General features: G+C 35.5%; 1 protein-coding gene and 1 long non-coding RNA gene across 5 annotated transcripts in view; one reads left to right on the top strand and one right to left on the bottom strand.

Moving 5' to 3' along the window:
- KBTBD12 (kelch repeat and BTB domain containing 12) overlaps positions 1 to 21,643 on the top strand; it is a 75,672-nt gene that overhangs the window by 16,533 nt on the left and 37,496 nt on the right. For 2 of the 4 annotated variants that reach the window (XM_012437226.3, XM_012437225.3), the window contains exon 4: positions 1,361 to 1,511. In XM_012437226.3, coding sequence (XP_012292649.2) covers positions 1,361 to 1,511 — 151 coding nt within the window. Of the gene's footprint in view, positions 1 to 1,360; positions 1,701 to 21,643 lie in introns of those variants that run through there. The other 2 variants (XM_012437227.2, XM_064362105.1) reach the window with 2 other exon arrangements.
- Positions 1 to 21,643, bottom strand: part of LOC105706685 (uncharacterized) — a 133,613-nt gene that overhangs the window by 98,431 nt on the left and 13,539 nt on the right. The window lies entirely within an intron of this gene.

Genomic DNA, 21,643 nt, shown 5'->3' with positions numbered 1-21,643 from the left:
ATTTATTTTTGCCTATGTTATTTTTTGTTTCTCCAATTTTGCTTTATGATAAAACTGATGCTATTTGCATTAATTCCAGAAGCTTGGATTTCACCATTTATTTATAGTATATCATACCTGTTTTAACAACTTAAACCTCACATTTAACACATTTAAAATTTTCTGCTATATGTCAAAAAGTAGTACAGATTTCATCACAGCTAGCAGGAGAAACCTGACAGATTATTTATAATTAAGTTTTTTCAAAAATATCCATTTACATAGTTAATTTTGCATGAATAAGCTCCAAAAACAACTTAGAAGCTTTTCTTTGCATTTCTTTCACTAAAATAGAGATTAAGTACTTAAATTAGAAGGAAAATTAAAACTATAAAGTCAACGTTTGTTAATTTATAGTCTCTGAACAGATAAGGTGGATGTTTACTGCATAGAGGAAAGGCTTTGCTACCTGATTAAGTACCTTGTATAACATGCTAAATTGCAAGATCACACAGGGTTGTGCATGTGCCATGGTCAGCATAACTCTTGGTGTATTTAAAGTAGTTAACTAAAATTAATTGCATAAACTTTAATAAATATGCCAGTTATTTCTTCATTGAACACTTGCATCCCAAAAAAATGATACTCATGAATCCTCAGTTTGAAGTCATATAAAGTTCCACATACATGTACACAAAAAACATTATTTCTCCTAACATTTATGAATAGGAAAAGCCACATCTATGGAAAAATAAAGTTGTTTAATTTGTACCTTCTCTAGTCATTAAAAATTTATAAAATAAGTATGTTAAAATAATTGCAAATAATTTATATTAGTCCATAAATCTTGAAAAATGAATTCATGACATTTCTATATAGGTCATAATTATGGTGTAAAAATAATTACAAAGACACTAAAATGTTTTGGCAACTTTGTTTCATATGGATTAGAAAAATATAAAGAAAATGCCTTATAAATTATTAAAATTAGTTTCTCACAAATATTAAAATCAACAACTATAAAGTTTGGTAAAATAGAATTACACTTTAAATACTATTCAAGAGAGCTTGGTTTTATTTTTAAGGCTTTGCAGTTGCTTCTTTAAAAAAAAAAAAAAGCTGTAATGAATGTTCCACTGCTAAGATCACAGATTGTCTGCTATAACTGAACACCTTAGGCTCATTATTTTAGAATATAAATACCTCTGATATTGACAGTATACTTATAATCCAAGTCATGGGGTTTGGTGTTTGTGAGTATGAGTCACTGTAGTTAACCTCTATTTATCTCCTTGGCTGTCTGCTTTGATTAATTGCATTCATGTACTCACAAAGATCACTAAATTGTATGTTATTATATTGGCTATCATATTTCATACAGATGGATCTTCCTGATGAAGAACCTGATCGATTAAGCAACAAACTGTTGCAGTATGACCCCAGCCAAGATCAATGGAGTGTGCGGGCACCCATGAAGTACTCTAAGTACCGATTCAGTACAGCTGTAGTCAACAGTGAGATTTATGTTCTGGGTAAGAAGAAGCAGATTGCTAACAGCATAACTACTTTTATTTTCCTCAGCAGTTTGCCTCAGCAAAAATGAAATGTTCTCCTTTGTTCTTGTATCCCAGTTCAAATTTATATACAAGTAGCTGAACTTTGTCTTTTATTTCTTGTTTTCTAGAGCACAGTCAAATAAGATTAAAGGAAGTCCATTGACATATTGAGATCAAAATTATTTTATGGCTTTTACAAGCACCTTGGAATGTAAAAACAATAATGATACATCCTTATATATACTATCAAGTAATATACTTTGAAATAGGAATAAGACTTTGGCCACTTTTAGTCCATGAAATATGGGCTTTTGTACCAACTGTGATGGATCTGTGCCATTAGAAGAGAAAGCCACCTTAGGTAAGACTATGCCACAGATTGTGCCAATCCTCATTTTGCCTAACCCACCAAGTTTCTAGAGAGGCGTTATCAAACAATTTTCATCTGAATGCACTTTTTTCTTATGTGTGCCTTGTACTTCTTTTATGTGTGGCCTTGTACTAACTATAACTAGCAAGAACTGGAAAAGACTTAAGGTGGGTAAAAACAATTCCACAACATCCGCTGTGTATCCCCTATCCTTCTCCACTCCTTGATTTTTCCTATTTTGTTAAGTCCTTAGCTCTTTTAAGTACATTTCATCTGCCTAACATTATCCTCTGTCACCTTCCCTTATCTCCCATAAGTATGGGAAAGAAAGACTAAGGCAGGGAGGTTAACTGGATTGATGAAATGATACCTATGCCAATTCTTTATTTCATCCAATCTGCATTGATGGATAACTGGAAAGCCATGGGGACGATGATGGATAGCAAAGAAATGGCAAGGAAGAAATATGAAATAGGGGTGGAAGCAAACTAAGCATTTAAATAGAAAGTATTATTATGATTTTTTTTACCAAAAGGAGGCCATTATCTCTTAGCTGTTTGCACAGCATGAAGTAAAATAATTAATGCACTCAAGCATTAGTAGTTATTTTATGAATTTAAGAACAAGAACATTATGCACCATAATTTATGACTACCTCAGTTATGAGATTCACTTATAATTAAGTTTTTTCTCTGGATATATATTTCTTACTTTGTTATAACCATATACTATGTCACAGCCCCAGAAGAGACAATCCCTAACTATGATAGATCACCTCGTATAGGTGTATCACTCAAGGGGATGAAGGCCCTATCTACTAAACATTAAAGTTGGGGGCAGCCAAAAGTGGATAAAAATGATATATCATTTGGACCAGAATGAGATTTCCCCCTAATGTGGATCCACAACTAGGCTAGAGGTGGAATTTGAGTGATAATATATTGTTTGATAAACTACATGGGAAAGGCACTTGTGGGAGCTTACACTTTATTTCATGAACACTGTCCATTGAATGAATGAAAGGAGGTAGATTTAAAAGAACTTGTAAGATTTGAGTGGATGAAATCTAGAAAAGGGTGTGCTCCAGGAAAGGGTGCAATGGTAGGGGGCAAAAAAATAATAAGGAGAATGGAATAAGCAGTGGTTTGCAGAGGAGAATGAAAGTGGTGAGAGTAGAGGGTAAAAGGGGAGCGTAAATAAGCCCAACAGGGACAGGGAATTGTGAGAGACAAAGAGCTGAGTAGTAAACTGAGAACCAAATTATAGAGGCCTTTGGATGAAGAATTAAGGAAATACTAGTGAACAGTGAGAAACCACACAGAAGCAACATGATTAAAGAATGTTTTAGGAAAACTGGTGAGGTAAGCATATAAGGAACACACTGGAAGTGGAGAGACTAATTAGGAAGGTTTTCACAGTAGCTTACACTGTAGTTTCTGAATATTCAGAACTGGAGAACAGATTCATGATCACCCCAGTAAGCTTTACCACCTCATAAGATTCAGCCCAAAAGAGTCAACTTCTTCAACATTTGCTACTTAGTTCCCAAATATATTTATAAGCTTTGAAATGAAATGTAGTTCAGTTGTTTAGGTATTTTTGTAGCAGTCTTAGTTCATATTTAATTGTTCACTGTATATATAATTGGAATTTGGGCAACTAGCATATAGAACCCTAAAACCTTATTAGTTTCAGTGACACATTATCTTAGCAAAAGCCCTATCTGCTTTTAGGAATCTTTATGTACCCCCACTATGTTTTGGATCACTGTCAATTAGTATAACAATAAGCCCTCTTTCTAATCCCTATAATGCATTTAATTTCTTATTATGTCCTAGATGGTCTACAGGGTATCTCCAAAAAGCAGCCACTGAAACCTTCTTCACTAGGAAGGCAGCATGGTAAAGTAGGGAAGGCACCAGCTTTGGAGTTGAGTATATTTGAATTGAAATCCTGACTTACTACCTGTATGTTCTTGGTCTAGTAAATCTTTTTTTGTTGTTGTTGCTAATATTAAAATGAGAATGCCTACCTCTTTGAAATATTAAGATAAAATAATATATGTATAATTCCTACAATATAAGTGTTCAAATATTATAACTATTGAGCCCCTTTGTTACAGACACTTTGCTAAATTCTTTGCTTAACAGTTTCACTTAATAGTCATAAAAGTAGATAAATTATTAACTGTCTTCTGTATAGCTGGCTAGATATCTAGACTCATCCTCCGACTAAAAAAAAACCCTAAAAACGTTGTAAAGCATATCTTTAAAAACCCTGTAAGATCTGACATGACAGTAAGAATTTAGCAGGCGAAAAGCCAAATGAAAGCAGGAGACTTCTAACTATGAAGAACTGAAAAAGTCAACATTCTATACTCAGAAAAACCATAAAACCAGGCAAATTTGTCAAAAACAACCATTTTGGATCTCTAGAAATCAATCATAAATAACAATTGAGATGAGTTTTTTTGTTTAAAAACAGTACTTAAGCTTGAAGTAAGACTTCAGGCAGTCTGTAGCATTCTCTTGTGAGGCTGGCTCTGTCCCTCACCACAGCTCATTTAACATGGTAATACTGCTAGAGTGGGGCTGGCTACAAAAATTAGAAGCTTTTTTTGCTAAAGGGGTCTGACATGTTTGTGAGTAGATGGTGGAAAACCCACACTCACAGTGGAAAATGGGAAAAGCCTACAGTTCTAGTCTGAGATTTTAGTCCTGGTTGGTACAACAGCAGACAAAAGAACTGGCCAGAAATTTAACAGGAAGATCCTGGAAATGAGAAAGTCATAGAGAGATGTGATAAAATCATCTCCTGGAGGCCAAGAAAACTGCATAAACATGCAGCACCAAAGAGGGCTCGAGTTCTCCACACAGCCCTGACTTCATGCAATCCAGGGGAGACTTAAGAGGGCCCAAGCTTTCCACACATTCCTAGATGACTGGGAGGTTGAGCACATATACAGAGCAGACCCAGGAGGGACAGGCAGAAGGTAAAAGTCACAGTAGACTTGAAAACTGTCTGAACTTCTAATGTACTCCCATGCAGATCCACCAGGAGAGGGTAGAAGCCTTACTGGTGTTTGACCACAACCACCAGTCATTGACAGCGACTAAGCTATGCAGAAATAAAGGTAACTCATAGGCTAAAATATAAAAAATGATAATTTCTGAAAACAGAGGAGAGATAACAGCAAACAGTAGAAGAGGCATATTCAATTTAGGCAAATTACTTAAAAATAAACAGCAACAAAAAGGCAGCCAAAAAACATAAAAGAAAGAAACCCTCAGGGAAAAAAAGAAAATCAGGATAAAATGTTGCTACTATATATTATCCATAATATCCAGTACCAACAAAAAAATTACAACACATGAAAAAGAAAAGAAAGAGAAATGTGTAACCCATTTGAGGGTGGGAGTGGTGCAGAAGTATTCAATAAACACTATCTCATCCAGGGAGTGAGCCTGGATGTTGAATTTAGGAGGTAGTCTTCAAAGTGACTATCAAATACATGTTCAAAGAATTAATGAAAACCAATATTAAAGAATTAAAGGAAAATATGTCAATGAGCCCACTATGATATTGATAAAGAATAGAAATTATCTAAAAAAAATAGAAATTCTAAACTTGTGAAGGACAATAAACCAAATAAAAATGCACTGAAGGGGCTCAGGAGCACATTTGAGATGTTAGAAGAAAGAATCAATGAACTTGAAATCCATAGAGATTATATAATCTGAAGAAGAGAGAAAAAAGTTGGAGAAAAATTAGCAGGACTCAGAGTCAGGCAGAATAATGTCAAACCTACAAACAGATGTTTAATGAGAATCCCAAAAGGAAATGAGAGAGAGAAGTAATAGTTAAAAATTTCTGAAATTTGATGGGAAAACATTAATCTACAGATCCAAAAATTTGTCAGACCTCATGTAGGATAAATTCCCAAAGATCCTCACCTAAATACATAATAGAAGAACTGCTAAAGACAGAAAATTCTTAAAAGCAGCAAGATAAAATGACACATCATATAGAAGGGAACAACAATATACCTAACAGATGAGACTTAACAGAAACAAAAGAGACAAATAGGCAATGGAATATTTTATTCAGTGTTACAAGAAAAAAAAAAAACTGATCAATCAAGAATTCTGTATCCAGCAGAATTCTTGGCCAGCACGGTGGTTTTGCTGGCGCCTCAGCGCAGCAGTTCTTGGTGCAGAGTGAGCGGGACTGGGTCCCCTTTTGGCCGATTCCTGGGCAGAAAGTCACCATCAATCTTAACATCGCTGTTTTGGCTGGCGCAGTGGATTGCTCAGATTTCGGCACTGGGATTCAACAAGTTGGACGTCCACTCAGAAACCTAATTTGAAAGTCGGAAATCACAAAGACGACAGGTGGATAAATTTACAATGATGGGAAGAAACCAGCGTAAAAAGGCTGAAAATACCCAAAATCAGAATGCCTCTCCCTCTACAGGGGATCACAGTTCCTCATCAGCAACGAACAAGCCCTGATGGAGAACGAGTGCATTCCATTAACAGAAGTAGGCTTCAGAAGGTGGATGATAAGAAACTTCTGTGAATTAAAAGAACTTGTTCTAACCCAATGCAAAGAAACTAAGAACTTTGAAAAAAGGTTTGATGAAATGCTAGTGAGAATAGACAATTTGGAGAGGAATATAGGTGAATTAATGGATCTGAAAAACACAACACAAGAACTTCATGAAGTATGCACAAGTTTTAACAGTCGAATTGATCAAGCAGAAGAAAGGATATCAGAGTTCGAAGACCAACTTAACAAAATAAAATGAGAAGTCAAGATTAGAGAAAAAAGGATAAAAAAGAATGAGCAAAGTCTCCAAGAAATATGGGACTATGTGAAAAGACCTAATCTACGTTTGATAGGTGTACCTGAATGTGACGAAGAGAATGAATCCAAGTTGGAAAATACTCTTCAGGAGATTTTTCAGGAAAACTTTCCCAACCTAGTAAGACAGGACAATATTCAACTCTAGGTAATACAGAGAACACCACAAAGATATTCCTCAAGAAGACCAACCCCAAGACACATAATTGCCAGATTCATTAGGGTTGAAATGAAGGAGAAAATACTAAGAGCAGCCAGAGAGAAAGGTCAGGTTACCCACAAAGGGAAGCCTATCAGACTTACAGCAGATCTCTCAGCAGAAACTCTACAAGCCAGAAAAGAGTGGGGGCCAATATTCAACATCCTTAAAGAAAAGAACTTTCAACCCAGAATTTCATATCCAGCCAAACTGAGCTTCAAAAGCAAAGGAAAAATAATATCTTTTGCAAACAAGCAAGTACTTAGAGATTTCACCATCACCAGGCCTGCTTTGCAGAAGCTTCTGAAAGAAGCACTATACATATAAAGGAGCAACCAGTATCAGCCTTTCCAAAAATATATCCAGCTAGCATCAAATGGCAGTATTAAACTCATATATATTATTAACTGGATAAAAAGCCAAAACCTATCGGTACGCTGTATCCAGACCCATCTCACATGCAACAATACACAAAGACTCAAAACAAAGGGACAGAGGAAGATTTACCAACCAAATGGAGAGCAAATATAAATAAATAAATAAAAAGCACGAGTTGCAATTCTCACCTCTGATAAAATAGACTTTAAAGCAACAAAGATCAAAGAGGCAAAGAAGGACATTACATAATGGTAAAAGGATCAATGCAACAAGAAGAGCTAATGATCCTATATATAAACGTACCCAATACAGGAGCACCCAGATACATAAGACAAGTTCTTAATGACTTATAAAGAGACTTAGCCTCCCACACAATAATAGTGGAAGACTGGAACATCACATTGTCAATATTAGACTGATCAACAAGATAGAAAATTAACAAGGATATGCAGGACTTGAACTCAGACCCGGAACAAGTAAACTTAATAAACATTTATAGAACTCTCCACTTCAAATACACAAAACATACATTCTTATCAGTACCATATCACACCTATTCCAAAAGTGACTACATAATAGGAAGTAAATCACTCCTCAATAATTGCCTAGCATTTCATAAGTTTAAATGAAATATTAGTTGGCTGCTTGTTTGTTATTTTCTTCCCTTATTCCTTCCTGTCTCCATTGTTAAGCACAATTATTGACATAAAAGAGGTTTTCAATTCCCATTTTTAGACTGCATTCTAGCCTGGGCAATAAAGCAATACTCCCGTTCTCTGTCCCTCTTTCTCTTCCTTTTTCTTCCTCTCTTTCATTCTTTTTTTCTTTCTCTCTTTCTTTCTTCCTTTTATTAAAAAAAAAAAAAAAAAAAAGAATTCTGTATCCAGCAAAACTGTGCTTCAGAACTTAAGGTGAGGCTGGGCACAGTGGCTTATACCTATAATCCCAGCACTTTGGGAAGCCAAGGTGGGCAGATCACTTGAGGTCAGGAGTTCGAGACCAGTGTGGTCAACATGGTAAAACCCCGTCTCCACAAAAATACAAAAATTAGCTCGGTGTGATGGCATGTGCCTGTAGTCCCAGCTACTCGGGAGGCTGAGGCAGGAGAATCACTTGAACCTGGGATGTGGAGGTTGGAGTGAGCTAAGATCACACCACTGCACTCCAGCCTGGCAACAGAGCAAGACTTCGTCTCAAAAAAAAAATTAAAGTGAAACAGACATCCCCAGATGAATAAAGATGGAGACAATATGGGACTAGCTGACTTACAAGAAAAGGAGGTGATGCTAGACAGTAACCTGAGTCCACAGAAAGAAATTAATAGCACAAGAAATGGTAAATATATAGGTAAATATAAAAGGCTGCATAAATACATGTTTTTCTTTTTTCTTCTCTTAATTTCTTTAAAAGATATAAAAGAATACAGATGCTCCTTGACTTACAATGGCACTCTGTTCCAATAAACCCATCATAGGCTGAAAATATAGAAAGTGAAAAATGTATTTTATACCCTAATAAACCCATCATGAAGTTGAAAAATACTAAGTCAAACCATCATTAGTTGGGGATCATCTGTAAAGCAGCAATTGTGATACTATATAGTTGGATTTTTCGCATATGTAGACGTAATATATATGACAATATCAGAGTAGAGGAGGAGAAAATGGAAATATTTTGGAGCAAAGTTGCTGTTTGTAATGAAGTCAACTCAATATTAACCTAAAATAGAGAATGACAAAATAAAATATATGTTAGAATTTGTAGAGCAACCACCAAGATTTTTAAAAATAGTTTAAAAGTCAACTAAAAAAGCCAGGCACAGTGACATGCACCTGTAATTCCAGCTACTTGGAAGGCTGAGGTGGGAGGATCACTTGAGCCCAAGAGTTCAATACCAGCCTGGGCAATATAGTGAGACCCCTGCTGAAAAAAAAAGAAAGTTACAAAAGAAAATGGTACACTTAAAAATGTGTTAAATAGGCCAGGCACAGTGGTTCACGCCTGTAATCCCAGCAATCTGGGAGGCTGAGGCAGGCAGATCCCGAAGTCATAAGATTGAGACCATCCTGGCCAACATGGTGAAACTCCATCTCTACTAAAATACAAAAAAAAAAAAAAAAAAAAAAAAAAAAATCCAGGCATGGTGGCACACACCTGTAGTTCCAGCTACTTGGGAGGCAGAGGCAGGGGAATAGCTTGAACCCGGGAGGTGGAGGTTGCAGTGAGATTGCACCACTGCACTCCAGCCTGGCAGCAGAGCAAGACTTCATCTCAAAAAAAAAATAATAATAATATGTTAAATACAAGAGAAGGCAGCAAAGGAGGAACAGAGAAAAAGAGTTACAAGATGTAGAAAACAAAGCAAAATGGCAGATGTTTAGCCAGTCATTATCAAAAATTATATCAAATGGGAATGGACCAAACACCCCAATCAAAAATCAGAGATTTTCATACTGAAAAAGAAATTAAGACCAAATATATGCTCTCTATAAGAGACACATTTTGTATTCTAAGTCCCAAATAGGTTGAAAGTTTTACTGTCATTTTATGATAGAGAAAGCCATAAAATGCAAACAGCAATATTAAGAGCAGTGCTGTGACTATATCATCCAACAAAATAGAGTAGAACTTTTACTACAGACAAACAGAAAAATTTTATGATAATAAAATTGTCAATAATCTCAGGAAACTATAGCAATTAAGAATGTGTCATACCCAACAACAAAGACCTAAAATACGTGAAGTAAAACCTGAGATGAAGCTGGGCACAGTGGCTTATGCCTGTAATCTCAGCACTTTGAGAGACCAAAGCAGGCGGATCACTTGAGGTTAGAAGTTCAAGACCAGCCTGGCCAACATGGCCAAACTCTATCTCTACTAAACAAAAATTAGCCAGGTATGGTGGTGTATGCCTATAGTCCTAGCCATTCAGGAGGCTGAGGCAGGAGAATCACTTGAACCCAGGAGGCAAAAGTTGCGGTGCACTGAGATGGCGCCACTGCACTCCAGCCTGGCTGACAGAGTGAGACTCTGCCCAGGAGTCCAGAAAAGAAAAAAAAAAACAAAATGAGAAATAGTCAAACAATCATCAATGGAGATTTATACCACCATCAAGAATTGACAGAATGAGACAGTATCAGCAAGGTTTTAGAAGATTTGAACAGCACTATCAACTAAGTTTACTTACCTTAACTGGTGCTGATGGCTGCATAGCTTTGTAAATATACTAAAAATCACTAAATTGTACACACAATGGGTGTATAATGTGGTGTCTAAGCTATCTTAATAACTAAATGTGCAGGACACTCAAACATTTATCAAGCCTGGTAAATTGTAAGCTTCAGTTTCCCAGGCTTGTGGCTTACCAAAATTACTCAGGGTGGGAAATGTAATCAGAGTTACTATGCACACATAAAGCTGGTACTTCAAAGAGCTATAGCCTCTGTATAACCATATACTAGAAGTAAACCTGCCTTACATCTCTCATCTCAGAGGACTTCAAAGAAACATCTTGGCCCTGAGAAAGTTACTGATTAAAAGCTCATATATCCCTGAGAGTAATAATCATAAATAAGCTCTTGAGTGAATTTCAATCCCAATTCACATACCCAAGTGGGAAAAAAAAAAGAAAAGAAAAAGCTTGAATCATGAATTTAGTTTAAGATGCTTCAGACTGGTAGTGTGCTCAGGTACCTGGAAAAAGCAAATTCACATCCTCTTAAGGAATGCATCTTTATCCTAGACCTCAAAAATACCCCAATAAGCATTCCATAGTTAATGAAACAAGACACCTTGAGCAAGAACCGATGGAAATAATGGCCAGTGAAAAAAACAAACAACAACAACAACAACAACAACAACAAAAAAACAGTGGAGACCTCACATACTGGAAGTATCAGACAAATAGTGTGCTTACTCTGTTTAAAGAAATAAAAGATAAGATTTACAGTACTATTAGGAAATAGAAAATGATAAAGAATGATCAAAAATGTTTGAGTAAGAAGCAACTTTATATCTGCAAGTAGTGTAAAAATGTATAACAATATTAAAACGCAATGGGTATATTTGAGAACAGTTTACACAAAGATAAAGAGAAAATTAGTGAATAGAAGAGAGTTCTGAAGAATTTGCCCAGAGTACGTCACAAAGATTTTTTTTAAATAGAAGAAAAGTTAAGATACATGGGGAATAGAGTGAGAGGATAAATAATGTTTAACAAAGTTCCATAAGAAGAGGAAAAAGAGAAGACAAAGGCAATATTTGAAGAAAAATGGGTGAGGATTTTCTAAAACCAGCGAAAGGCACTAATGCACACAAACAAATAAAAACAGTGAATGCCAAGCACAACAAACAAACAAGAAACGTATACATAGATTTGTAGTGATCATGAAACTGAAAAACACCAATGAAAAGAGAATATCTTAAAAGCAGTTCAAGCAAACAGACTGATTACTTTTAAGAAGCGACAGATTGACAAGCTGACTTGTCAACAGAATAATAGAATCCAAAAGACAATCAAATTACATGTTTAATGTGCTAGGAGAAAATAAATGCTAAACTAGAATTCTATAACTAATGAGACTGTCTTTCAAGAACATAGATTAAATAAAGACATTTTCAGATGAGGTAAAACTGAAAGCATTTACCACCAGCAGACCACCATAAAGGAATTTTAAAGTATATTTTTGAGCAAAAAATGTGATCCCGGATTGAAGGTCTGAAATGCAAGATGAAATGAAGAGCAAAGAATGTGGTAAACACATGGATAAATGGAAACACTTCACACTTAAATATTTAAGATAGACTTTTAATATCAGTTACAAATATTAAATATTGACTTAAAAACAATAATCAATAGTTTTAAAACAGTGACAAAATAGTCTTAAAACAAATGAAATTCAAAATAATAATAGCAAGTTCGAACAGGGGTGAGTGGAGTGTAAGTGTCCTAAGATCCCCGTATTATCCAGGAGGAAGACCAAGGAAGGGATTAAATTTGCAACATTTGATGTAGACATCAAGTATGCATGCTAAATTTCTAGACTTACCACTAAGAGAATACAGAGTATACAAATTTTAAACTAATAAATAGGAAAAATAGAATTAAAAATCAGTGCAAAATAATGCAATAAATAAGAAAGAGGAATAGAATAAACAAGACAACTGATAATATGAAATAAAAAGCTAGATATTAGATGAAATGTATCAACAATTATATTAAATGGAAATGCACTAAATGCTTCAGTTAAAAGACAATATCAGTCTGTTGGAAAGAAAACCAACAGTATTCTGCTTAAAATATGACTTGATTGGAAAATACATTGTAGGTAAATTCTAACTAAAAGAAAGCTTGTATAGCTGTTTATTAACATTAGGCAAAATATACTTTAAAGCAAAATCAATTAATAGAGTTTTTGGTTCCAGGTAAAATGGAATAAGCACACTTCACTTTCTCTCTCACTGAATATAACTATAAAACATGGACAGAATGCATGGAAAAGGTATTTGAAGACTCTGTAACAGAAGTAGGTGCATCAAGAAAGAACACCAGAATTTTAAGTACTACTACCATAGGATTTACTATGGTTTCTCCTCCAATACCCCAGCCTGAAGTCAACACAGCTAGAAAATCAGAAATGGGTATTGTGAACAGAGAGAGCTCCAAGAAAATCTATCTAGCTTTGGCATGAGTTACTGAAAAGGGAGGTTATAATTATCAGAATGTAGGTATACCCTTACCTTTTTCTCTCTTTTCTCTGTACTATTACATCTCAATACCTACACAATCCCATGGCAATGATGACCAGCAAGAGCCAAAACTCAAAGGGAAAAGAAACTTCCTCTCCATTCAGTCAAGCTGCAGTCCCAAGAGGGTGTGGTCAACCCACATTGCTTTCCTCTTTTCCTTTCTTGTCCTGTCACTTGAGCCCAACAAGCATCCAAACACAGAAATGTGTGCCATAGAGGGGTAACTAGAACATCAAGTTTCTAGCCAGAGAACCAAAAAAGGGAACATTTGGGAACTAAAAGTACCAGGGAGATCTCAGGGAGGGTTTTCAATGTATTTAGGCGTAATCTGTGAGACATATATTTACATAGCATGAAAGAGGGAGGGTAAATGGAACTATAAGGAGAAGATTCCAACATTCCAGTTACAGTGATAAAATACTGATACTAAGTAGACTATGAAATAAGTACATATAGTTCCAAAAGAAACACTATTCAAAGAGACATAGTAAAAATCACAATATATGCATTGAGATGGAAGACTGAAAAATGTTTAAATAATTTAAAAGAGATCAGACAAGGTGAAAAAAAATACCATAGAGAGAACAGACAAAATGAGCAATAAATCAGTAGATCTAAATCTAGTTACAAGAATAATTACCTTAAATGCAAATGTTCTAATGACATCAATTAGAAGACAGAAATTGTCAGAATGGATTACAAATAGAATGGCCTAAAAATATTCTTTGTACATAAAACCCACTTCAATTATAATGACATAGATAGTTGAAGACTAAAAGCTGGAAAATGGATACCATGCAAACACTGATCAAAAGAAAGCTGGGGTGTATGTGAATATCAAATTAAGTAGACTTCACCAGAAAGAAAATTACCAGAGGTACAGAAGGACATTACATAATGATAAAATGATTGATTCACTAAGAAGACATAACAATACTAAATGTGTATGTACCTAACAGCAAAACCTCAAATTACGTGCAGTGAAATCTGACAAAACCAAAAGGAGAAATAGACAACTCCACTATTATAACTGAAGCATTTCAACACTCCTCTCTCAGTAATAAATAGAACCAGTAGATAGAAAAACAAGTACCTGTATATAGAAAGAGCTCAACAACACCATCAACCAACTGGATCCAACTGACATTTATTGCCCACTTCACCCAGAAAGAGCACATGGAATGTTCACCAAGATAAACCATATACTGAGTCATAAACAAACCTTAACAAAATTTAAAGAAGTAAAATCATACAAAGTATGTTTTCTGACCACAGTGGAAAATAAGGACATCTGGATAGTCTTCAAACACTTGCAAAGTGAGCAACACATTTCTAAACAATCCATGGGTCAAAGAGGAAATCTCAAGAGAAATTAGAAAATATGCTAAGCTGAGTGAAAATGGAAGCACAACATATCAAAGTTTGCAGAGTGCTTCGAAGGAATTTATAGCATTAAGTGCTTGTATTAGAAAAGAATAAAGTTCTCACACCTATAGGCTAAGCCCCTGCTTTTAAAAACTAGAAAAAGAGCAACATAAGTCAAGTAGAAGAAAGTAAATAAAAATAAGAGCAGAAAATAGTGAAATTAGAGGCTGAAGAAAAAATAAGGAAAATCAATGAAACCAAGCTGTTTCTTTGAAAAAGCCTCTACAGTTGGTAAAACCCTACCAAGACTAACCAATAAAAAGAGAAATAAGGCACGGATTACCAATACTAGAAATGAAAAAGGGAATATCACTACAGTCTCTGTAAATATTAAAAGGATAATAGAGCAGTGCTACAAACAACTCTACAGAAATACATTTGACAACTTAGATGAAATGGGCCAATTCTTTGAAAACCAAAAACTACTAGAAGCCACCCAAGATAAAAGAGATAACCCTGAAATTATTAAACACATTAAATTCTTAGTTTAAAACATTTCAAAAAATAAATATCTAGGTCCAAATGGTTTCACTGATGAATTTAACGAAGCATTTTAAAATAACGGCAATTCTGCAACCTCTTTTAGAACATAGAAGAGGGAACACTTCCCATCTCATTTTATAGACCAGCATTACCTGATACCAAACCAGACAAAAGACAGTACAGAAAAAGAAAACTACAGATCAGTATCTCTCATAAACACAAACACACAAATCCTCAATAAAATATTAGCAAGTTCAACCCAGCAATATATATAAAGAATTAACACACCATGCAAAATGGGTTTTTCTCCTGAGAATGCAAGATTAGTTCAAAATTCAGAAATCAATTAATATGATCTACCATATTACAGTCTGCAGAAGAAAAGCCACATAATCATATCAATTGATGCCTAAAAATCATTTGAAAGAATATAACATTTATTCATGATGAAAGATTCTCAGCAAACCAAGAAGAGAGAATTTCCTCAACCTCTCAATCTGATAAAGGACACCTATAAAAAATCTACAGGTAACATCATTCTAATCTATTTTTATTTTTATTTTTATTTTTTGAGATGGAGTATTACTGTGTTGCCCAGCTAGAATGCAGTGGTGCAATCTCAGCTCACTACAACCTCAGGTTCAAGCAGTTCTCCTGCTCAGCCTCCCAAGTAGCTGGGATTACAGGCAACTGCCATCATACCCAGCTCATTTTGTATTCTTAGTAGAGATGGGGCTTCACCATGTTGGCCAGGCTGGTCTTGAACTGATCTGAATTGATCCACCCCCTTCAGCCTCCCAAAGTACTGGGATTACAGGCATGAGCCATCATGCCTGGCCAACATCATTCTTAATGGAAAATTTATATGCTTTTCCCTTACATTCATGAAAAAGGCAAGATTACACTTATTACTATTATTCAACACCATAGTGGAAGTCTTAGTACAATAAAGAAAGATTAAGTTGTGCAGATTGGAAGGGAAGAAATGAATCTGTCCTTATTTTCAAATGACATAATTATCTATGTAGAAAATCTCAAAGGGCCTGTTTTTTAAATTTCTAGAACTAATAAAGGGGTTAGTGTAGTCAGCAAATACAAAAGGTCATTTACTTTTTAAAAATGTATATATTTAAGGTGTACAACATATTTTGATATACATAGTGAAAATATTACTATAGTCAATCTAATTAACATATCCATCTCCTCACATACCCTTTATGTGTATGCATGGTGAGAGTACCTGATATATACTCAGCAAATTTACAGTATATGATACAGTATTAACTGTAGTCATCATGCTGTACTGATACTAGACATATTCATTCTACAGATATTCCACATATAGCTGAGATCATGCAGTATTTTTTGTGTCTGGCTTATTTCACTTAATGTAATGTCTAGTTTATTCATGTTGTTACAAATGGCACACTGTCCTTTTTTTAAGGCTGAATAATATTTCATTTCTTTATTTAGTCATCCATTTATGGACATTTAGATTGTTTCCATATCTTGACTATTGTGAATGCTGCAATGAAGATGAGAGTGCATATATCATCTTAGTTCATCTTTCCTTATATATCTTGTAATGTATAAGGAAAAGAGGTTTATTTAGCTCATGTTCTGCAGACTGGAAAGTTCAAGGACATGGCCTTGGCTTCTGGCAAGGGCTTTCTTGCTGCACCATAACATGGCAAAGAAAGTCAAAGAGGAAGCTGACTTGTGTGAAGAAACAGAACCCAGGGGCATCCTGGCTTTATAACAAGAGACTCTTGCATGAACTAATTTATTCCCATGAGAACTAATCCAGTCCTCCCAGAGCGAGAACTCACCACTTTGAGAAAAGCACCAAGCCATTTATGAAGGTTATGTCTCCATGACTCAAACACCTCCCACTTGACCCCACCTTCCAACACTGCCACACTGGGGATCAAATTTCAGCATGGCTTTTGGTGGAGACAAGCCATATCCAAACTATAGCAATCTCTTTGAGGTACTGATTTCATTTCCTTTGTGTGTATACCCAGAAGAGGGGTCATATGATAGTTCTTTTTTTTTTTTTTTTGAGGAACCTCCATACTTTTTTTCATAATGGCTATACCAGTTTCCATTCCAATCAACAGTGTACAAGGGTTCCCTTTTCTCTATATTGTCAACACTTTTTGATAATAGCCATCCTAACAGGTAGGAGGTGATGTCTTATTGTGGTTTGGATTTGCTTTTCCCTATTGATTAGTGATGTTAAGTATTTCTTCATATACCTATTGGGTATTTGTATATCTTCTTTAAAAAAAAATCTATTCAGGTCTCTTGCCCATTTTTTAATTAGGTTATTTGATTTTTGCTAATGAGTTGTGTGAGTTCCTAATATATTTTGGATATTAATCCTTTTCAGACATATGATTTGCAAATATTTTCTTTCAATATGCAGTAGCCTTTTCATTGTGTTGATTGTTTCCTTTGCTGTACAGAAGCTTTTTGGTTTGATGTAGTCTGACTTGTTTATTTTTTGCTTTTGTTGCCTAAGGTTTTGGTGTCATATTCAAAAAATGTCCAAGGCCAATGTCAAGTAGCTTTTCCTTATGTTTTCTTCTAGGAGTTTTACAGTTTCAGGTCTTATGTCTAGGTCTTTAATCCATTTTGAGTTAGTTTTTGAATATAATATAAGGTCCAATTTCATTTTTTGCATGTGGATATTTGTTTTTCCCAACATCATTTATTGAAGAGACTGTCCTTTCACCATTGTATATTCTTGGCACCTTGTCAAAAATTAGTGGACCATATATTCTTGGGTTTATTTCTCAGCTCTCTATTCCATTTTATTGGTCTATGTGTCTCTTTTTATGCTAGTATCATACTGTTTTGATCACTATAGCTTTGTAATAGAACTTTAAACCAGGAAGTTGGTGACTCTAACTTTGTTCTTTTTTCTCAAGATTACTTCAGCAATTTGGAGTCTTTCATGGTTCCACACAGATTTTAGAATAGTTTTTTCTATTTCTGTGAAAGCTGTCATTGAAATTTTGATGGGGATCATGTTCAATCTATATATCATTTTGGGTAATATGCACATTTTAACAATATTAATTCTTTCAATCTATAAACATGGGATATGCTTCCATTGATTTGTATCTTAATTTTTTCATCAGTGTGTTATACAGTGTTCAGTGCAGAGATCATCCACCTTCTTGGTTAAATTTATTTCTAAGTATTTTATCCTTTTGGATATTGTTATAAATGGGATTTCTCTATTTCTTTCTCAGATAAGTGGTTGTTGGTATAAAGAATGCAACTGATTTTTGTGTGTTGATATTGTATCCTATAACTTAATTTATTAGTTCTAACAATTTATTTGTGAAATCTTTAGGGTTGGCTACATGTAGACAACATGCCATCTGCAAACAGACAATTTTACTTCTTCCTTTCCAATGTGGGTGCCTTTTACTTCTTTTTCTTGTCTATTTGCTCTTGCTAGTAATTCCAGTACTATGTTGTATAGAAGTGGCAAGGCATCCTTGCCTTGTAATAAATCTCAAAGAAAAAGCTTTGAATTCCCTCCCCCACCTCCCCACTGATTATTATGTTAGCTGTGGGATTCTCCTAAATGGCCTTTACTGTATTGGGGAAATGTCCTTCTGTACATTTTATTCTATTTTATTTTATTTTTGTTATTTATTTTATTTTATTTTTTGAGAGAGGGTCTTGCTCTGTTGCCCAGGCTAGAGTCCGTGGCACAATCATGGCTCACTGTATCAACCTCCAAGGCTCAAGTGCTCTTCCTACCTCAGTCTCCCAAGTAGCTGGGACCACAGACTCATGCCATCCCACCCAGCTAATTTTTTTTGTTTGCAGAGATGGGGTTTTGCCATGTTGCCCAGACTAGTCTAACATTTGGTGTTTTCTGTGTGTGTGTGTTTTTTTAAATAGTAGCTATCTTAATAGTGATATCTCTGTGGTTTTTATTTGCATTTCCATAATGGCTAGTGATGAAGAGCATCTTTTCATATGCTTGTTGGCTATTTGTATGTATTTCAAGAAATGTCTGTTTAAGTCCTTTGCCTATTTTTTATTTGGGTTATGTTTTTGCTGAGTCTGAACTGGTCTTTTTATTTTTATTTTATTTATTTATTTATTTATTTATTTTTTTGAAATGATGTCTTGCTCTGTTGCCCAGGCTGGAGTGCAGTGCCACAACCTTGGCTCACTGCAACCTCCACTTCCCAGGTTTAACTGATTTTCCTGCCTCAGCCTCCCGAGTAGCTAAGACTACAGCAGCGTGCCACCATGTCCAGATAATTTTTGTATTTTTAGTAGAAATGGGGTTTCACCACGTTGGCCAGGCTGGTCTTGAGCTCCTGGCCTCAAGTGATCTGCCTGCCTCGGCCTCCCAAAGTGCTGGGATTATAGGCGTGAGCTACCACGCCTGGGCCATTTATATGATTTTTGTATTCATTGCCCCAGAGATTTCAATACGAAGTCTTGACTTATTACAGTCTACCTTAACACTTTTACCTCTTCTCAAACAATATAAGAATCCAATAACAGTTTAATTTCATTCCTTCCACCCATTGTACTTTTGTTGTCATATATTTTATATACCCTTATATCGTGGTTGTGGTTCTTTAAACAACCTGTTATGTTTATTCAAAAAATTGCTATTTTCAGCATTCTTCACTCCTTCCTAAAGTTACAGGCTTCTAATATTTCAATAAAGAAAAATTGTCTTTAGCCTTAAATTTATTTCTTTAATATTTATGGTAATGCAAGTCTGCTGGTAATTAATTCTCTTGGCTTTCGATTGTCTGTAAATGTCTTTATTTGTCTTCATTTCCCAGGCATATTTTTTGCTGGTAGAATTCTATATTGGCAGTATATTATTCTGTCAGCACTTTAATATGTCAGTCTATTTCATCTGGCCTTCATAGTTTTTATTTAAAAAGCAAATGTCAGTCTTATTGTGGTTTTTTTGAAGGTAATGTGCTCTTTTTTTCTCTGACTTCATACTAGATTTTTCTTTTCACCATTGTTTTCAGCAATTTGACTGTGATCCGCCTAAGTGTGGTCTCTTTGTTTTTATTCTACTTGGGGTTCACTATGCTTTTGGAATTTATGGATTGATGTTTTCATCAGTTTTGGGGAAATTCTCAGCTTTTATCTTTTTAAATACTGCTTCTATTTTGTTCTCTTTTCTTTCCCTGTGAGATGATCATTTGCTGTACGCTAGACCTTTTTTTATGTGCCATGTGTCTTTTAGGGTCTTACTTGAATTCTTTCATACTTTTTTCTTTCCATATTTCAGTTTGAATATGTTTTATTTAACTATCTTCAGGTTCACTTATCCTGTCTTCCATTATATTCAGACTGCTGTTAACCCAGCCATTTTCTTTTTCTTTTCAGATACTATATTTTCCATTTCTAGAATGTCCACTTTATTCTCTTTCATAGATTCCACTTTTGTGAATTTCTCTACTTTTCTCATCCATTTTATCCATCTGTTTTTTTCTATCTTCTTTATCTTATCAATCAGTTATTTCAATATTTGGATAGTTCATGAGTCAGCTTCTGTTATGTTTTTTTCTTTGATAAGCCATATTTCCCTGCCTATGCCCATGTCTGGTGATTTTTTTCTTGTATACTGAACTATGGAAAAGAACCAGAGGCTCCCAATGATCTCCTCCCTGAGAGGATTCTGCCTTTCCTTGCTAAGTCAGAGCAAGGGACTGATGCCCTCAGTCCACTCAGGGCCTGGGCTGGGCCAGGATAAGTTGCAGCCTTAATAAGGCTCAGTCTTACTGTGATTTGCCCTGTTCCTTGGACATGGGCCACTCCCCCCGACCACCCCTGGCTTTGGAAGGTGCACTGGAAGGATCTGTCTCCTCCTATCCTAGAAGACTGTGGGAATTCTGTTCTTTCCTTCAGAGTTGTTTAGCTTAGCTTTTTAGCCTCCCTGAACAACTTCAAAACCTGACAAATATCTTGAGATGGAGACCATATGTATATTCGTGGCAAGCCCCTCACTTAAGCCAGATTTGGTCACATATATGCCATGCAGCTGCGAGATACTTCTCTCTGACCATTAAAAGTATTTGGTCCAGAATCCAGATTGTCCCAATAATCAGTGCTTTTGAGGAGAAAGTTGGCCATATGTTTGAGGTTCCTCTGTGCAGATCTTCTAGCTACCAATCTGTCACAACAGCCCCACGCAACTACCAAAAATTCCCGTGGTCTCTCTTTCCTTCACCAGGGTTCCTCTGACTGTGCCAAACCCAGTTCTTAGCCTTGGTCCAGAATCAGCAAATGCCTCAAGGGCAGAAAATAGCCTAGAAGAGGCTCCTCCCTCTCTGGAATGTTAGCTCATCTAGTCCTTACTGTTTCCACACCTCTCCAGTGCCTTTCAACATGTGACTTTTCCAGGTATCCATGATCATAATGATCACTGCATTATGATCACTGGCCTGCTATGACAATCTTATAAAGAAGTGGAAGAATGGTTATCATACTTATTATGTTTTAGACACGTTTCTTGAACTCCCGACCTCAGGTGATCCACCCGCCTTGGCCTCCAAAGTGCTTGGATTACAGGCGTGAGCCACCACACCCGGCTTAGACACGTTTCTTTTTGTATATTTGTTTTATAATTTTATA

Source organism: Aotus nancymaae, unplaced genomic scaffold (assembly GCF_030222135.1).
Source record: "Aotus nancymaae isolate 86718 unplaced genomic scaffold, 86718_ANA_hifiasm-v0.15.2.pri h1tg000046l, whole genome shotgun sequence".
Classification (NCBI taxonomy): domain Eukaryota; kingdom Metazoa; phylum Chordata; class Mammalia; order Primates; family Aotidae; genus Aotus; species Aotus nancymaae.
This window is presented reverse-complemented; position numbering and strand designations above follow the sequence as displayed.